General features: G+C 47.0%; 1 protein-coding gene across 1 annotated transcript; it reads right to left on the bottom strand.

Moving 5' to 3' along the window:
* Positions 1–618: 618 nt before the first annotated feature.
* Positions 619–18,331, bottom strand: rpl10a (ribosomal protein L10a). Its single transcript, XM_033042790.1, has 7 exons — positions 18,310–18,331; positions 5,080–5,109; positions 4,264–4,338; positions 2,767–2,847; positions 2,272–2,420; positions 1,317–1,489; positions 619–830 (listed from the first exon to the last, which is right to left on the bottom strand). Exons 2-7 carry the CDS (start codon positions 5,082–5,084, stop codon positions 660–662), a joined length of 654 nt encoding a protein of 217 aa, XP_032898681.1. The 5' UTR covers positions 5,085–5,109; positions 18,310–18,331; the 3' UTR covers positions 619–659.
* Positions 18,332–18,693: the final 362 nt, after the last annotated feature.

Genomic DNA, 18,693 nt, shown 5'->3' with positions numbered 1-18,693 from the left:
AATTGTTAACCTTCTAGAGTTACTGCTGGTCACTGTATGGCACATTATTTGCCATGATCCTATACATGATTGTGTTGTTTTTTGTATTAGACACAAAATGTGCACATCTTCCCCAGCCAACAATGGGTCATTATAGACTTCATCCTTCCCGAGATCATACGTAGCCGGCCGTGGTTTGTTTTGCTTTCTAGTCTCCACTCCCCCTGCCGCAACCTCCACCTTTCAGCCTGAAGATGGGATCCAACCCAAAACCTCACCTAGTATCTCTTTTCTCGAGATGCTGCCTGACCTATTACTCCAGCATGTTGTGCTTATCTAAACCAGTACCTGCAGTTCCTTCCTACACATTTATTACAGACAGGCTTCATTTAATTTGCTCACTTAACATTGCAGTGTATTCAGCAGCTTACTAATTTGATGATTGGGGATATTCCATGTTTCAGTGAACAATCCAACCTGATGTGAACAGTCAAATTAGTTTGAAATAGTAATAATTTACTGGGGAACTGGGTTCATGATTATTATCCAGCCTTTAAAAGCCAAATTTTTAAACGCTGCAGTTGTAGTGGTGGGACTTTGACCAACAAATTTCTGTTACTGAGAAACCAGACCATCAAATGTTATGTAAAATCTTTATTTAAAAACATTTGACATAACGTTTAGTAGAGGCGTTGGGGCTTGCCCATGCTGCTCTTGATGTACAAGGCACGCACGTTCTGCCAATTTTTCTTCAGCAGTGATACCAAGAAGTTGATGGCTAGGTGAATGTTGTACACCAGCTCCTCTTCAGTCATTTTAACATGTCCAACTGCGACAGCCAAGCACAGGACCTGGGGATTGGGAGAGGGGAAACAGGTACGGTTAAACACACTTCATTTCAAAGACACGACACCAGTTCACAAGCTTCCAATGCCGCACTAAATAGGTAGGATTCTCGACTCGAGTTGAAGCACGGGAAAACCTCAAGTAGAATTACAAGCTCAATGCCACCAACTCACAATCCTTTTTCTCACTGCAGATGGAGCTGAGGACATCACTTTAAGGTAAGAGGAGAAAGATATACATAATAGGAACCCGAGGAACAACCTTTTCCACAGTATTTCATCAGGCACGGTTCACAGTGGCCGTCTGAACGTTCCCCTGCAACCTTTTTGTCTCTGGGTGCTACGGTTTCCTCCCACACTACAAAGACAGAGGTGTGTTGGCTAACTGTCTTCGGGAAAAATTGTAAATTGTCCCTAGTGTAACCGGGTGATCGCTGGCCAGCACGGACTCAGTGGGCCGAAGGGCCTGTTTCTGCGCGATGAAACACCCACCTTCTTCATCTGGAACTTGATCGTAGATTTGACTTCATCGACTTTGGTGATCATGTTCTCATTGTGGGTGAGGAGGGAGGGGAACTTGCCAGCTTTGTTCAGGCCTGGGCCCAGAATACGAGGAATCTGCTTAATCAGGGACTCGGAGGCAAGGAACGCATCATACTTCTTTGCTGTAAAGAAATGCATATATAGTTTGAGACAATACCTTAACTATATGGAACTCAGAGCATGAGGCAGCATCTATGGAGCGAAGGCAACGTTTCGGGTCGAGACCCGTTTTCAGACGTCTCGACCCGAAACATTGCCATTTTCCTTCGCTCCATAGATGCTGCCTCACCCGCTGAGTTTCTCCAGCATTTTTGTCTACCTTCGATTTTCCAGCATCTGCAGTTCCCTCTTACACAAACACCGTAACTATGCCTTTTCAAAATCTGACAAAATGTCACCCATTTATAAACTCATGGATCATGGATGCACCATCCAAAACTATGGCTGACCATTTTTGTTCAGGTTTAGTTTATTATTGTCACATGTACAAGATAGTGAAACAATATTTGTTATACTATAGTCAGTGAGAAGATTATACATAATTACAATCAAGCCATACAGATACAGAATAAAGGGAATACCATTCAGTGCAAGATAAGGTTCAGTAAAGTTCAATGATAGTCCGAGGGTTCTTCAATGAGGTAGATGATGGGGAAGGGCCGTCTCCAGTTGGTGAGAGGCAGTTGCCCAATAATAAGGCTTTTATTCCCACACAGATCCAACTGGTTGCCCCCTACTAACACTCTCCTTGAATTAAGAAACATTTAGACAGGTACATGGATAGAGCAGGTTTAGAGGGAGACAGGTGGGACTAGTGTAGATGGGACATGTGGGCCGGTGTGGGCAAGTTAGGCCAAAGGACCCGTTTCCACGCTGTTTGGGTCACTATGACCCTCAAACTCACCAAGCTTCTTAACCATCTTCTTGTTCTTGTTCAGTTTCTTTAGAGCCTCGATGTCCATGTGAGGGAGATCGGCTGCCTTGGCCTCGTCGCAATGTTGCTGGTCGCCCAGTACACATATGGAGAACTTGGGGCGGGGAGCCGTCTTTAGCCTAGGCACAATGATGGGACTGTTAAAAGCCTGGGGAAGCTGCAGAATTAGACAGCATTCAAGGAAATCTTTTGTAGACGCCTTACCCGTGCTGCTGGCTTCTCGAGCTTATCCACCAGCAACTTACTGCTTACAAATGGTCGGTAGGATCAGCAATAATGCATCACCGTACCTTCCCTGGTATTTTAAGACCCAGGGTAATGGTCCGTCCACACCTTTTCAGGCAGGACTACCCATGTTTAATCAGTGCTGAAGCCGTGTGGAAATAACATTTGTGAACAAACCAATTATACTCCTATTCCACAGCTTGTGCACTGAGAACTGGGTTGAGCAACAAGAAGTCGAACCTGACGGTGCCAGAGAAACGTTTGTCCTTTTGAGGGTCGTAGTTCTTCAGGCTGACTTGCAGCTCCACGGATTCCAGGAACCTAAAATATGATTCAAAAGATTTGCAGAATTAGTACATAGATTTTAAACCTCTATCATTACGCGAAATGTCTGATCCTGTAATTTGATATAGCAGCAAACATCGTGATCCACTGTTAAAGGTTCTGTGCAACACCTTTGAATTCAAAGGTTTTTTTTAAAAAAAGATACAGCACGGAAACAGGTCCTTCGGCCCACCGAATCCACACTGACCTGTGATCCCCACACACGAGGGACAATTTGCATTTACGCTAAGCCAATTAACCTAGAAATCTGTACATCTCTGGAGTGTGGGAGGAAACCGAAGTTCCCGGAGAAAACCCACGCAGGTGACGGGGAGAATTTACAAACTCCGTACAGACAGCACCCGTAGTCGGGATTGAACCCGGCTCTCTGGCGCTGTAAGGCAGCAACTCTACCGCTGCGCCACCATGTCGCTCACAAGGGTTCCTTTATTATCACGTGTACCAAGGTAGTGATCCTTTTTGTGCATATAGAACAGTAAGATTGTTGTACACAAGTACAACCGCATACAGCAATAATGCATAGAAACAGCCCACTGAGTCTATATGACATAGTCGGCAGGACTTGGCACCATTTCACAGCACCAACTGCAGCTGGTCATGAAGGCCCGTTGCAGCCATCGCCTCCACCCAGACATCCTACACACTTCATCCCACATCTCCGGAGCCACCTCACAGCAAATGCAGCCAACAGTGCTGAGATTCTGCATAGCCACTGCTCCAGAGCTACCTGTGGACGCCTGCAGAAAAGGGCCTCAAAGTCTTTAGACGTGGCATAAGTTCCTTGCCCAACAGCTAGCATAGGTTGGATTTGGATAGCTGGAGTCTATGGATTTGATAGCTGGAGTCACGTTTTAGTTTGTGTCACATGTACCGAGGTACAGTGAAAAGCTATTTGTTGCCTACCAGTCAGCAGAAAGACAATACATGATTACAATCGATCCATTTAGTGTAGATACATGATAAGGGAATAATGGTACATAAGGGAATAACATAATGAAATAATGAACCACCTGGGTAAGTTCACTATGTTAAGTCTTCATGTCCATTAAAGAGGTACACAACTTACATAGAAAATAGGTGCAGGGGCAGGCCATTCGGCCCTTCCAGTCAGCACCACCATTCAATATGATGTTGATCATCCTAGATCAGTACCCCATTCCTGTTATACCCCCCATATCCCCTGATTCCGTTAGCCCTAAGAGTTATATCTTACTATCTCTTGAAAACATCCTGTGAATTGGCCTCCACTGCCTTCTGTGGCAGAGAATCCCAGATTCACAACTCTCTCGGTGAAAAAGTTATTCCTCATCAGTCCTAAATGGCCTCCCCCTTGTTCTTAAACTGTGTGACCCCTGGTTCTGGACTCCCCTCAACATCGGGAACATTACTTACTTGCGAGTCTTCGTCACGGATCCCTGAAGGACTTCCCGGACAGCTTCATAGAGTGTATCTCGAGACACTTTGCTGCTGCGACGTGAGGAGAAGCACAGATTGTATTCTCCAATGTCAAGTCATCAAATAAGCATTGCTCAAAAATAGGCATTGTCAATTTAACACTCTGTGGACTCTAATAAATGATGAACACCATATACAATAGTAACTGGTGCAGCAGCGTCTATGGAGCGAAGGAAATAGGCAACGCTCCATAGATGCTGCTGCACCCGCTGAGTTTCTCCAGTACTTTTGTCTACCTTCGATCTCCCAGCATCTGCAGTTCCTTCTTAAATACAATAGTAACTGTTCACCTAATGCCCGCAGTAAGTCGCACCCTCACCCTAATACCTTTGGGCACCACATTTGCTTTGGGCAGAGTTATGGGTCAGCACTGGCAAGACTCATCCCCCCTCCCCTCTTATCCCCCCCCCCCCCTCCTCCCTCCCTACCTCCCCCCCCTCCTCCACTTACCCCCTCCTCTCTCTCCCCTCCACTATCTCCCCTCCATCCCCTCCTGTCTCCCCTCCATCCCCTCTTCTCTCTCCCCTCCCCCCCCCCCCTGCTCTAATCCCGTCCCCCACCGCCCATGAGGCCCGGGACCAGGGAATCACATCCTATCGCAGTGAAACCGCAGCGGATGGATCGTATCGCGGGTGCCCCGTGTAGCTGCGGCGGGGCTGGGTCGCGGGGAGGGGACGGACGGGTCGAGGGGCGGGTGTGGAGGGAGGATGGCGGCGGATTGCCGGCGGTGGGCGGCCTCGGCTGCGGCTTCACCTCATGATGGCGGCGGCGGGGAAGAAAGGGAGCGCCGCGGCGGAAGTGACGCTCTTTATAGGCGGCAGCGGACGGGACGTATCGCGAGAGCGGGCGGGGAGGGGTGGGGCCTATAGGGGGCGGGGCTATTTGGGAAGGGGCGGGGCTCCGCGCGCCGTCACTCAAATGTCATGGGAGTTTCATTGTCCCAGATAGAACTATGACAGCCAGAGCTGCAGCAACACAGATGGAAACATAGAAACATAGAAAATAGGTGCAGGAGTAGGCCATTCGGCCCTTCGAGCCTGCACCGCCATTCAATATGATCATGGCTGATCATCCAACTCAGTATCCCGTACCTGCCTTCTCTCCATACCCTCTGATCCCCTTAGCCACAAGGGCCACATCTAACTCCCTCTTAAATATAGCCAATGAACTGGCCTCGACTACCCTCTGTGGCAGAGAGTTCCAGAGATTCACCACTCTCTGTGTGAAAAATGTTTTTCTCATCTCATTTCTCATCTAAAGGATTTCCCCCTTATCCTTAAACTGTGACTCCTTGTTCTGGACTTCCCCAACATCGGGAACAATCTTCCTGCATCTAGCCTGTCCAACCCCTTAAGAATTTTGTAAGTTTCTATAAGATCCCCCCTCAATCTTCTAAATTCTAGCGAGTACAAGCCGAGTCTATCCAGTCTTTCTTCATATGAAAGTCCTGACATCCCAGGAATCAGTCTGGTGAACCTTCTCTGCACTCCCTCTAGGGCAAGAATGTCTTTCCTCAGATTAGGAGACCAAAACTGTACACAATACTCCAGGTGTGGTCTCACCAAGACCCTGTACAACTGCAGTAGGACCTCCCTGCTCCTATACTCAAATCCTTTTGGTATGAATGCTAACATACCATTCGCTTTCTTCACTGCCTGCTGCACCTGCATGCCTACTTTCAATGACTGGTGTACCATGACACCCAGGTCTCGTTGCATCTCCCCTTTCCCTAATCGTCCACCATTTAGATAATATACTTTCCTGTTTTTGCCACCAAAGAGGATAACCTCACATTTATCCACATTATACTGCATCTGCCATGCATTTGCCTACTCACCCAGCCTATCCAAGTCACCTTGCACCCTCCTAGCATCCTCCTCACAGCTAACACTGCCCCCCAGCTTCGTGTCATCCGCAAACTTGGAGATGTTGCATTCAATTCCCTCGTCCAAATCATTAATATATATTGTAAATAGCTGGGGTCCCAGCACTGAGCCTTGCGGTACCCCACTAGTCACTGCCTGCCATTGTGAAAAGGACCCGTTTACTCCTACTCTTTGCTTCCTGTTTGCCATATATATATATATAGAAGGGTCTCAATCCGAAAAGTCACCCATTCCTTCTCTCCAGAGATGCTGCCTGCCCCGCTGAGTTACTCCAGCTTTTTGTGCCCAACTTTGGTTTAAACCAGCATCTTCAGTTCCTTCTTACACACACACACAGGGCCTGTTTCTACGCTGTATCTCTAAAGATCTCTAAAGTCAAGAAATAATGGGGGAAAAGACAGCATTGTACGATTGTTCTTCTCTGTGCATAAGTGCTGCAGGAATTGGCAGAGTTGGGTGGGGACTAGCAGAAAATCTGAAGCAAAGGAACGTGTTTTTTTGCTAAAAAATAAACATTCAGAATAATAGAAAATACTGTCCGTACAAAACAAGACCAGTGTAATATCTCTTCTGACATTCTGAGCGTTTATACATTCATTAGTATATTCGGTAATGTTCACAAATTATCTTTATACCAAGCATCCTCGTGACTCGTGTGGTCCCTAACAACTGCGCTAAAACTCAATTTTACATGGCTTGTTTTATTATAGTTTATATTAGAGATAGAGCATGGAAACAGGCCCTTCGGCCCACTGAGTCCACGCTGACCAGAGATCTCCGTGCACTGGCCCAATCCTACGCTTGGGACAATTTACAATTTTTACCGAAGCCTAGAAACCTGCACGTCTTTGGTGTGTGGGAGGAAACTGGAGCGCCCGGAGAAAAGCCACAGGGAGAACGTGCAAACTCCGTACAGACAGCACCATTAGTGTGGATCGAACCCGGGTCTCTGGCACTGCGCCGCCCCTTCCGATATTTAAACCAGTTTTAAATATGCAGGTTAGGATCGTATTTGTACAGCTGCCGCCTTAAATCTATAGATCCAGCTGGCAATGAGTTTGCAACTGCCTTGTAACCAGGGATTGTTGGAGGGCAAAGAGCATTAGAGTATCGACTCCACCCATTTGAAAATTTGCCTCAGTGCAAATGCACCGTTCAGCACGTAGAAGGTAGAGCCATTTTACAGGTCTGCCAAGACGCCCACAGGCGGGTGGCATCTTTAAACACTATCCCCAGAGTGGTTTAAACGTGCGTTTACTGCATTGCACCTTGCCAGTGGTTTGAACTGTGTGTCTAAATGAAACACCTGCAAGGGCTTATCAGATAAATACACCATGTGCGGTGTCGTTAAGCCTGGCAAAGCAGAAGATCCCAGTTCTGATCTCCCAGGCCTCTGCTGAGTTAGCTGATCTCAACAGGAGCAGGGCGCCCTTCACTGCACCTGGACGGAAGAGGAGAAATATTGGTGAGTAGTTATTTGGCAATACAGGTCCACCGCCGATTTCCCGGCATCCTCGGTTCCAGACCCTCTCTGGACCAACAGAGGTCACGGCCTCTGAGAGGAGACCAACGGTATTGGGACGTTCCGCCTAGGCCGCTGAGGGGCCGAGATAACGGCCCGCAGAGTTGGCCGCGGGAGTCAGCTAAGGGAACGGATCTGCCGGCCCCGGCTGGGCCCGAGTTCCAGACCCCCGGCTACGGGGGGGGAAATTTGGCCCACCGATCGGCCCCGGAAAACCCGATGAGGCCGAGATCGGTGGTGCCACGTTATCAATTTGACTTGGCGAATAGTATATTTTAACCTCACATGACTAGCACCTTTACAGGAAATACTCCTGTTAACGGTGAAAATAATTTATTGAATTATAATAATAAATGTTAAAGTTTGAAAACTAAGTGCATTATAATTATCCGCTTATCTAAAAGTATATTTACTACTGTTAGACTCATCTTTTCCAAAGCAGTCTCGGCTGCCTCATGTATGGTCTAATTTGAACTAATCTAAAGTTCTGTTTCTGATATCCTAACTTGCTCTGAATGCCATTCATCTGCCTGTTCACTGACCTAAAATGGTGAGGGTGTGTAAGAAGTAACTGCAGGTGCTGGTTTACACCTAAGATAGACACAAAATAGTGGAGTAACTCAGCGGGTCAGGCAACATCTCTGGAGAAAAGGAATAGGTGACCTATTCCTTTGCCTGACCTGCTGAGTTACTCCAGCATTTTGTGTCCAAAATGGCCCAGATTCACTAAAGAAATTGCTCCTCATCTCCTTTCTAAAGTACGTCCTTTTATTCTGAGGCTGTGACCTCTTGGCCTAGACTCTCCCACTAGTGTAAACATCCTCTCCACATCCACTCTATCCAGACCTTTCACTATTCGCTAAGTTTCAGTGAGATCCCCTCTCATCCTTCTAAACTGCAGCGAGTGCAGGCCCAGTGCCGTCAAACGCTCATCATACGTTAACCCAATCATTCCCGGGATCATTCTCGTAAACCTCCTCTGGACCCTCCCCAGCACCAGCATATCCTTCCTCAGATATGGGGCCTCAAAATTGCTCGCAATACTCCAAATGCGGTCTGACCGGCACCCTGTTAAAGTCTCAAGATTACATCCCTGTTTTTATATTCTAGCCCTCTTGAACTAAATGCTAGCATTGCATTTGCCTTCCTTACTACCAGTTCGACTTGCAAATGAACCTTTTGGGAATCCTGCAACAGCACTCCCAAGTCCCTTTTGTACCTCCGATTTCTGAATCTACCCATAAAGACCCTTCCAATAAAGATTCGCAAAGGCCTATTGTGCAGCACTGAATGTCAGTGTTGCTGTCTTTAAGTGCGCAGTTGCAATTATTCAGCAGCTGTGGTCGGTAGCCAGCCCACAACCCCTCCCAATCTCATCTATTCAATCATTTTAAGATATCTTCCCACGCACATCCCCCATGACCCTGTATCAGGACATTGAACTTTCTGCCCAATTAAGTGTTGCTCAGAGCTTCATCACAGAACCAGGCCCTTCGGCCCACCCAGTCCACACTGAACAGCAAACACCCATTCACACTAGTTCAATGTTATCCCACTTTCACATCCACTCCCTACACACTTGGGGCAATTTACAATTAACCCACAAACCTGCACGTCTTTGGGATGTGGCATGGAACCGGAGCACCGGGAGGTCACTGAGTATAGGAGCAGGAAGGTTCTACTGCAGTTGTACAGGGTCTTGGTGAGACCACACCTGGAGTATTGCGTACAGTTTTGGTCTCCAAATCTGAGGAAGGACATTATTGCCATAGAGGGAGTGCAGAGAAGGTTCACCAGACTGATTCCTGGGATGTCAGGACTGTCTTATGAAGAAAGACTGGATAGACTTGGTTTATACTCTCTAGAATTTAGGAGATTGAGAGGGGATCTTATAGAAACTTACAAAATTCTTAAGGGGTTGGACAGGCTAGATGCAGGAAGATTGCTCCCGATGTTGGGGAAGTCCAGGACAAGGGGTCACAGCTTAAGGATAAGGGGGAAATCCTTTAAAACCGAGATGAGAAGAACTTTTTTCACACAGAGAGTGGTGAATCTCTGGAACTCCCTGCCACAGAGGGTAGTCGAGGCCAGTTCATTGGCTATATTTAAGAGGGAGTTAGATGTGGCCCTTGTGGCTAAGGGGATCAGAGGGTATGGAGAGAAGGCAGGTACGGGATACTGAGTTGGATGATGAGCCATGATCATATTGAATGGCGGTGCAGGCTCGAAGGGCCGAATGGCCTACTCCTGCACCTAATTTCTATGTCTATGTTTCTATGTCACAGGGAGAACGTTCAAATTCCACATAGACAGCACCTAAGGTCAGGATCGAACCTGGGCCTCTGATGCTATGAGGCAACAGCGGGTGGTACGGTGGCGCAGCGGTAGAGTTGCTACCTCACAGCGCCAGAGACCTGAGTTTGATCCTGACTACGGGGGCTGTCTGTACGGAGTTTGTACGTTCTCCCTGTGACTGCGTGGGTTTTCCCCGGGTGCTCCGGTCTTCTCCCACACTCCAAAGACGTGCGTTTGTCAGTTAATTTGGCTTAGGTAAATATTGTAAATTGTCCCTGGTGTGTGTGGGATAGTGCTAGTGTGCGGGGATCGCTGGTTGGCGCTGACCCGGTGGGCCGAAGGGCCTGTCGTATCTCTAAACTAAACTAAATCCACTGCTGCACCACTGTAAATTGAAAGACCTACCGGTAACTATAATTGTGCAATGATTGAGTAGGGAAAAGCAGTGAGTGTTGTCTAGGAAGCAACTGCAGGTGTTGGTTTAAACTGAAGAAAGGAGAAGAGAAGGAGAACGTCTTCAAAGTCGACCTTGAGGAGATTTTTTTTTTTTTAAATATTTTTATTAGAAGCATATACATATCATAACCAAAACATAATTTGTTTATCAGTTACACATTAACACAGCTTCTGTTTATTTTTTTAATAGATTTTTTTGAAAGATAGAGCTATAGAAAGAAGGGAGGGAGAAAAAAGAAAAAAATAAAAAAAATTACCAATCACACAATTTTGGAGCTAGGCCCGTAGATTATAACATGTAATTATTCATCCAATCCTGGATTCAAGTTTCAGTCAAGCTTCCGTGCTGGAACTTGAGGAGATTTCGCAGTGGGTACACAGTGGCTCCCAGACAGTGTCATTTCTGCTGGGTTAATTAGGGTCACATCTTCCTGCTGAGCAATCACTCCGTTATCTATCGTTTTTTATTAATTTTATCAATTTTTATTAATTGGCAGGAATGGGATAATGTTACTGACTTTGTCACCAGCGATCACCCCGTACACGAGCACTATCCTACACACACCTTGGGACAATTTACAATTTACAGAAGCCAATTCACCTGCAAAACTGCACGTCTTTGGAGTGTTTGAGGAAACCGGAGCACCCGGAGAAAACCCGCGTAAAGGGTATTCGAGGAATGTAGAAACATAGAACTGCAGATGCTGGTTAATACACAGAAGGACACAGAGTGCTGGAGTAACTCAGCAGATCAGGCAGCATCTCTGGATAACATAGATGAGTGACGTTTCTTGTTCAGGGATCATGGGGGCTCTTATCTTGAAACAACACCTATCCATGTTGACCAGAGATGCTGCCTGACCTGCTGAGTTACTCCAGCACTCTGTGTCACTTTTGATCACTGAATATTGTGTCTGCTTCCCAAACAGCATTGGGAGCCTTCTGGCATTCCCTATTCAAGTCCACGGTAGGCCTTTCGCCTCACCGGGTCTACTCCGCCATTCAATCATGGCTGATCCCTGCCACCTAATCCCATTTTCCTGCCCTCTCCCCATAACCCTTGACACCCGCTCTAATCATCTTCTTCTTCTTGCGTATGGCGTGCACAGCCTAAACTTGTGGGACAACTTGTTCTATTCGATCTTATTTGATTGTGCACACCTGGTTGATTGCATTCGTTGAAACAGGGCGGACCACGTGAAGAAATAGCGGAGTCAGGGGATATCGGGTGAAGGCAGGAACGGGGTACTGATTAGGGATGATCAGCCATGATCACATTGAATGGCGGTGCTGGCTCGAAGGGCCAAATGGCCTACTGCTGCACCTATTGTCTATTGGAACCTGAGGGGTTACATTTTTTACGCAAAGGTGTAAATCCAGGTGTTTGGAACGAGCTGCCGGAGGAGGTACGTAATTGAGGCTGGGACTATTGCAACGTTTAAGAAGCATTTAGGCAGGTACATGGATAGGACAGGTTTGGAGGGATATGGGCCGAACGCGGGCAGGTGGGACTAGTGTAGATGGGGTATGTTGGTCGATGTGGGAAAGTTTGGCTGAAGGGCCTGTTTCCACGCCGCTGGACCCCACGACACTAAGAATCGTGCAACCCTCTCCCACAACAAACAGAGGAAGGTAGCTCAATTAACTGTTTTTACTCTGATCTATTTCCCGAAAATGTTATTGAAGGATGTCTATTGTTTTAATTTTTCAAGAGTCTCGAAAATCAGGGAGGAGTAATCTATCTAAACATAACCCGCTTACATAAATCTGAGCAAACCTGTTGATGAACACTGAAACAGAATGTAAAACTTCAATCCAACATCAAAATACTGAAAAGAGAAATAAGCTTTGCTAATGAGTGGGTGGCACAGTGGCACAGTGGGAGAGTCGCTGCCTTACAGCGCCAGAGATCCCGGTTCAATGTTGACTACGGGTGCTGTCTATGCTGTATGGTGATGTTACGTTCTCCCCGTGACCTGCATGGGTTTTCTCCAGGCACTCTGATTTGCACCCACCCCGGTCCCGAAAGACATACAGGTTTTTGGCTAATTGGCTTCTGTATATTCTGAGTTATTCGTAACTGTCACTGTATGTCATGTTGTTACTTGTGGGCGGAGCACCAATGCAAATTCCTTGTATGTGAATACCTGGCCAATAAACTTACTTACTTACGCGGGTCCAGTGGACGACATCGTCGGGAGCTCGCAGGTCACAGGTTGGTGACCTGTCCTCCGGAGCTCCCGCGACAACAGCTGCGTCCGCTGGACTGGAGGGTGGCAGCTTCGGCGGCTTCGACCACCCCGGGCCGCGGAGCTTGGATTCAGCCGCGGGACTGGCATTACTTACCATCACCCGGCTGGGTCACAACATCAGAAGCCTGGATCGCCTCGGCGCAGAGGGAGAACAAGAAGGGAAGAGACAAAGACTTAAGACTTTTGCCTTCCATCACAGTGAGGAGGTGTCTGGTGAACTCACTGTGGTGGATGTTAATTTGTGTTTATTGTGTGTTTTTATCATTTTTTACTATATGTAGGACTGCAAGGCAACGACATTTTGTTCAGACTGCAAGGTCTGAATGACAATAAAGGCTACTTTGACTTTGACATTGATAATTGTAAATTGTCCCCAGTGTGTGTAGGATAGTGTTAGTGGACGGGGATCGCTGATCAGCATGGACTCGGTGGGCCGAAGGGCCTGGTTCTGCACCATATCTCAGAACTAAACTACAACATATTTCATTTGAAATACTTACAATTAAGCAGTGATTGCTGTTTAGGAGAGCCCTTTGTTAATTAGTCTGCTGTGCAACACTTGGAGTTATTTTTTGAAGCGATCTCACAAAGTCCATTGGCCTTGTAACAATTTATCACAGATGGCTAGCAGTCAAGGTGAACATGTATCTGTCCAAACAAGATAGTCTGACTTGGAGAAACACTCAGCTATGACTTTTCAGGCAACTCATTATTGTTAAGAATCATTCAGTCAAGGCCGTGCTACCAGGTAGACATAACATTAACTCAAGATAGATACAAAATGCTGTATTAAGTCAGCGGGTCAGGCTGCATCTCTGGAGGAAGAGGTGATGTTTCAGGCTGGTACCCTTTTTCAGACTCGAGTCTGAAGAAGGATCCCAACCTGAAACATTACCTATCCGTTTCCTCCAGAGATGCTGCCTGACCCGCTGAGTTGGTCCAGCTCTTGTGTCTATCTTTGATATATTAGCCTTTGCTAATTCAGAGTATTCCACCTAATTTCTGACCAAATTCTGAAAATTATGTTAAAAAATCAATATCTTCTGTTCTCGCCAATTGCACTTGAGTGGTTATTGGTTCGCATTTACTCATTCATCTGAAGATGTATTTTCAGCTATTTTTGGCGAGTGGGAAGGTTGCCTTATGTGTCGAAACCAGAAAGTGCAGGTGCTGCTTTACAATAAAAGACGCAAAGTGCTGGAGTAACTTGGCATCCCTGGAGATTATGGTTAGGTGATGTTTTGGGTCGGGACCCTTCTACCCTCCCAGAAACGTCACCTATCCATGTTCACTGGCGATGCTGCCTGACCCGCAGAGATACTCCAGCACTTTGTGTCCTTGCTTTGTATGTCATTGAAGTCTAACTAGTTCCTCACAAAGGCCCACTCAAGTTCACCCAGTGTCCAGACTGGCAGATTGGTTATCATTTAAACGGTTGCATTTCAATTAGGGTGCCGCAGCAGTAGAGTTGCTGCCTTCCAATGGCAGAGACCCATGGTCGATCCTGACTACCTGGTGCTGTCTGTACGGAGTTTGTACGTTCTCCCCGTGACCTGCGTGGGTTTTCTCCAGGTGCTCCGGTTTCCTCCCACACTCCAAAGACGTGCAGGTTTGTAGGTTATTTGGCTTTGGTAAAAATTGTAAATTGTCCCTAGTGTGCAGGTAGGGCTAGTGTACGGGGTACACAAAAATGCTGAAGAAACTCAGCGGGTGCAGCAGCATCTATGGAGCGAAGGAAATAGGCAACGTTTCGGGCTGAAACCCTTCTTCAGACTGATGGGGGTGGGGGGGGGGGGGAGAAAGGAAAAAGGAGGAGGAGGAGCCCGAGGGCTGAGGGAGAGATAGGAAGGGGAGGAGACAGCAAGGGCTAACAAAATTGGGAAAATTCATTGTTCATGCCCCCAGGATGCAGACTCCCCAAGCGGAATATGAGGTGCTGTTCCTCCAATTTCCGGTGTTGCTCGCTCTGGCCATGGAGGAGGCCCAGGACAGAGAGGTCGGATACGGAATGGGAGGGGGAGTTGAAGTGCTGAGCCACCGGGAGGTCAGGTTGGTTAACGCGGACCGAGCGGAGGTGTTCGGCGAAACGATCGCCAAGCCTCCGCTTGGTCTCACCGATGTAGATCAGCTGACATCTAGAGCAGCGGATGCAGTAGATGAGGTCGGAGGAGATGCAGGTGAACCTCTGTCGCACTTGGAACGACTGCTTGGGTCCTTGAATGGAGGTACACCCGGTTTATTCGTGTACCTTCTCCAGCATTTTTGTATACCTTCGATTTTCCAGCATCTGCAGTTCCTTCTTAAACACTAGTGTACGGGTTGATTGCTAGTCGGCACGGACTCAGTGGGCCGAAGGGCCTTTTTCTGCGCTCTATCTCTAAACTAAACTAAACTACTGTTCCAGTACACTTGCAATTCACATTTTTTTAATTGCCATGTAATAGTTTAATAAACATTCCAATAAACCTGGTAAACGTAGAGTGCAGTCAGAATCTTTATCCCCAGGATGGAAAAATCAAATACTAGACGGCATTAAAGCTTAAAGGAGATGTGTGGGGCAGGTTTTTTACACAGAGGGCGGTGAGTGCCTGGAACACGCTGCCGGGAGTGGTGGTTAAGACAGATACAACAGCAGCGTTTACGAGACCTTTGAACAGCGCATGGATATGGAGGGATGTGGATTACGTGCAGGCAGATAAGAGTTGGGCTTGACATCATGTTCAACATCGACATTTAGGGCCTGTTCTTGTGCTGTACTGTTCTATGTTCTATGGAGCAAAGATAGACCACTCCTGCTAAATGCAATGGGCTGACGTGTAGTACGCAACGGAACGGAACGTGGGCCTTTTTTTCATCCATTTCCGTAACTGGACCCGACCCGACTCGCAGTGTAATCAACGTTGCGGGGGAACAGTTTGTGTTAATAAATTATAATTCTGAAAATGAGGAGAAGATTTTTACCAAATAACTTTTATTTTTACGAGGGTGTTTCCGTAACCGGCTTCCGTCTCCGCACTAGTATCCTATGGGATCTTTGGTGCGGAGATGGAAACCGGTTACGGAAATGGGGCCTTAAATTACCCATGAATCTGCCCATGACCGTACTACGTCTTTTTCGTCGAGTGGATTATCTTGCTCACTATAGGATCTTTGCTATGGAGCACTGGAAACAGAATGAGGTGAGTTTCAAGGCAACTTGGGAAACAGGTCACACCACTGGGTTTAAAGGGAACATAGAAACCAGGGGCCCAGTGTGTGAACAGGTCAGAAGGAAATGGAGTCTTGTTATGCTAAGAGCAGTGCGGTAATCAGCACTGGTGTGTCACATGCCTCATCAGCAGCAATTCCAAGAAATCAGATATTGTATTACCAGACCTTTTCCTTATTTGATTACGAACATAAGCAAACACAATGTGTAGGAAGGAACTGCAGATGCTGATTTACACCCAGGATAGAGTCGGAATGAGTGATGTTTCGGATCAAGACCCTCCTTCACACTCTGGGTCTCGACCCAAAACATCACCCATCCTTAATCTCCTGAGATGCTGCCTGTCCGGCTGAGTTACTCCAGCATTTTGTATCTATCTAAATGCAAACAGTCTGTGCAAAGATCATTAAATATGTTTATCGAGGGATGGGTACTTTCAATATGCAAAGTTCAGTCAGGCACTGGATCAACAGATGGGAACAGTGTTGTCTGCGAATATTCAGACCTCATAGAACATGTACATGAGCCATTGGAGCGGCATGGTGGCGGAACGGTATAGTTGCTGCCTTACAGCGGCAGAGACCCGGGTTCGATCTCGACTACGGGTGCTGTCTGTACGGAGTTTGTACGTTCTCCCTGTTACCTGCGGGGATTTTCTCCGAGATCTTCGGCTTCCTCACACACTCCAAAGGCGTAGATCTATGTAGGTTAATTAGCTTGGTGTATGTGTAAATTGTCCCTAGTGTGTGTAGGATAGTGTTAATGTGCAGGGATTGCAGGTTGACGCAGACTCGGTGGGCCGAAGGGCCTGTTTCCGTGCTGTATCTCTAAAAAAAATCAACAAAAGAGCAATCCTGACCTAACATTTACCTCATTGGAGACCTTCGGACTATAATCGGACTTCACTGGTCTTTATCTTGCACCAAACGTTATTCCCTTTATCCTGTATCTGTACACTGGTGGGTCAAAGGGCCTGTTTCCACGCTGCATCTCAAAGTCTAAATTTCAGCCCCCATAGTTCATCTTGTTTAAATTCCCTGTATGGGGTTTAATGTAACGTGGGGGCAGCCATTACACGCCAGCTACCACGTGGACATGGCAGTGTGGCTTCACCATGTTGTGGCAAGTGGAGCAGGTTGACTGGATACCAGACGCTGCTGCATGGATGTTTATATTCACACATTGGTGGACATCTGTGTAGGTCCCTCCCTCCCCCACTCTTCCCTACCTCCCCCACTTTTCCCCCACTCCACACCCCTTCTTGCCCTCCCCTCCCTCCCTTCCTCCCTCCCCCTCTCTCCCTCACTCTCTCCCTTCCCATCCCTTCCTCACTCCTTCCCGCCCCCTCACTCACTCACTCACTCAGTCACTCACTGGGGTGGGAGATTGCAACCTTCACTGTTTCGACAAATGCAATCAACCCGGCGTGCACAATCAAATAAAACAAGTTGTCCGACAACTTTAGGCTGTGCACGCCATACGCAAGAAGAAGAAGTCACTCACTGCCTCCCTTTCTCTCTTTCTCCCTCCCTTCCTCTCTTTCGCCCTCTCTCTCTCTCTCTCTCTCATCCCCTGTATCGCCCTCTCCCTGTCACATTAATGCCCTACCCAGAGACTGCCCCATGGCAACGAGCTCAAGGGGCCGGTCACCACAGTGAACCTGTGACCCTCTCACCGTTATACAACATAGATCCAGTTGCCGCAGTCTCCGGCTTTTTAACGACATCGATGTTGATGTCTTAGCGGGAATACTCTGCATCCGTTTATTGTCGGTACATGCCTCCAATCAGCAATGAGACCCTTACTTAAAATAATGTATTTTAAACTGATAAGGTGACATATGCGGCATTCCCCCAATCCCCATTGCCCTCTGCCTATTGTCCTCTGTGGATTCACAGTGGAATCAATGCAACTGCAGACAACTATCAATGTCCCTGGGATGTTAGAGTTCACAGCAAGATGATATTGGGGGTATACCTTACAGAAACACGAGATTAAAATGAACAAATTGACTTTTCTCAGCCACAGACACACAGACTTTTAGCACAGCCTCTTGAAAGGAGTTATTGATTTTGTGGGAGAACTAAAATGTCACTCATTGTCACTAATATGCAGACCAAAGATCCTATAGCGGAGGATCTTTGATGCAGACAGCATTGGCGATTGCATCCACTGCTATACAGACGCAACCTGCATCCAGAATTGGAGAGGGGAAACCCGAATATTGTGAATTCAAATAAGAATTAGATTTGTCAGTGGTTGGCAAAGTAAGCAAAGGGTTTATGTTTAAGAATAAACTTAGAGACTATAGGCCTTTTTTTCTCTTAGCTTACATCCAGATAGTGAAGAGCTATTAGTTCTTGACCCCAGTATTCTGTGTTGGTAACTGTTTGCATGAGAAGCTTGTTTAGTTTAGCTGAGTTTAGTTTTGTTTAGTTTAGTTTAGAGATACAATACAATACAATACAATACAATTCAATTTATTGTCATTTGGACCCCGTGAGGTCCAAACGAAATGCCGTTTCTGCAGCCATACATTACAACAAATAGACCCAAGACACAACATATTTTACATAAACATCCATCACATTGCTGTGATGGAAGGCCAAAAAAACTTCTCTCTCCACTGCACTCTCCCCCCCATGTCAGAGTCAAAGTCAAAGCCCCCGGCGGGCGATGGCGAATTGTCCCGTGGCCATTAAACCACGCCGGGTGATGCAAGTTCGCGCACCGGGTCTTGGTGTTAGA

Source organism: Amblyraja radiata, chromosome 24 (genome assembly GCF_010909765.2).
Source record: "Amblyraja radiata isolate CabotCenter1 chromosome 24, sAmbRad1.1.pri, whole genome shotgun sequence".
In the NCBI taxonomy this organism is placed as follows: domain Eukaryota; kingdom Metazoa; phylum Chordata; class Chondrichthyes; order Rajiformes; family Rajidae; genus Amblyraja; species Amblyraja radiata.
The sequence above is the reverse complement of the archived record's forward strand: the minus strand, read 5'-3'. Positions and strand labels throughout refer to the sequence as shown.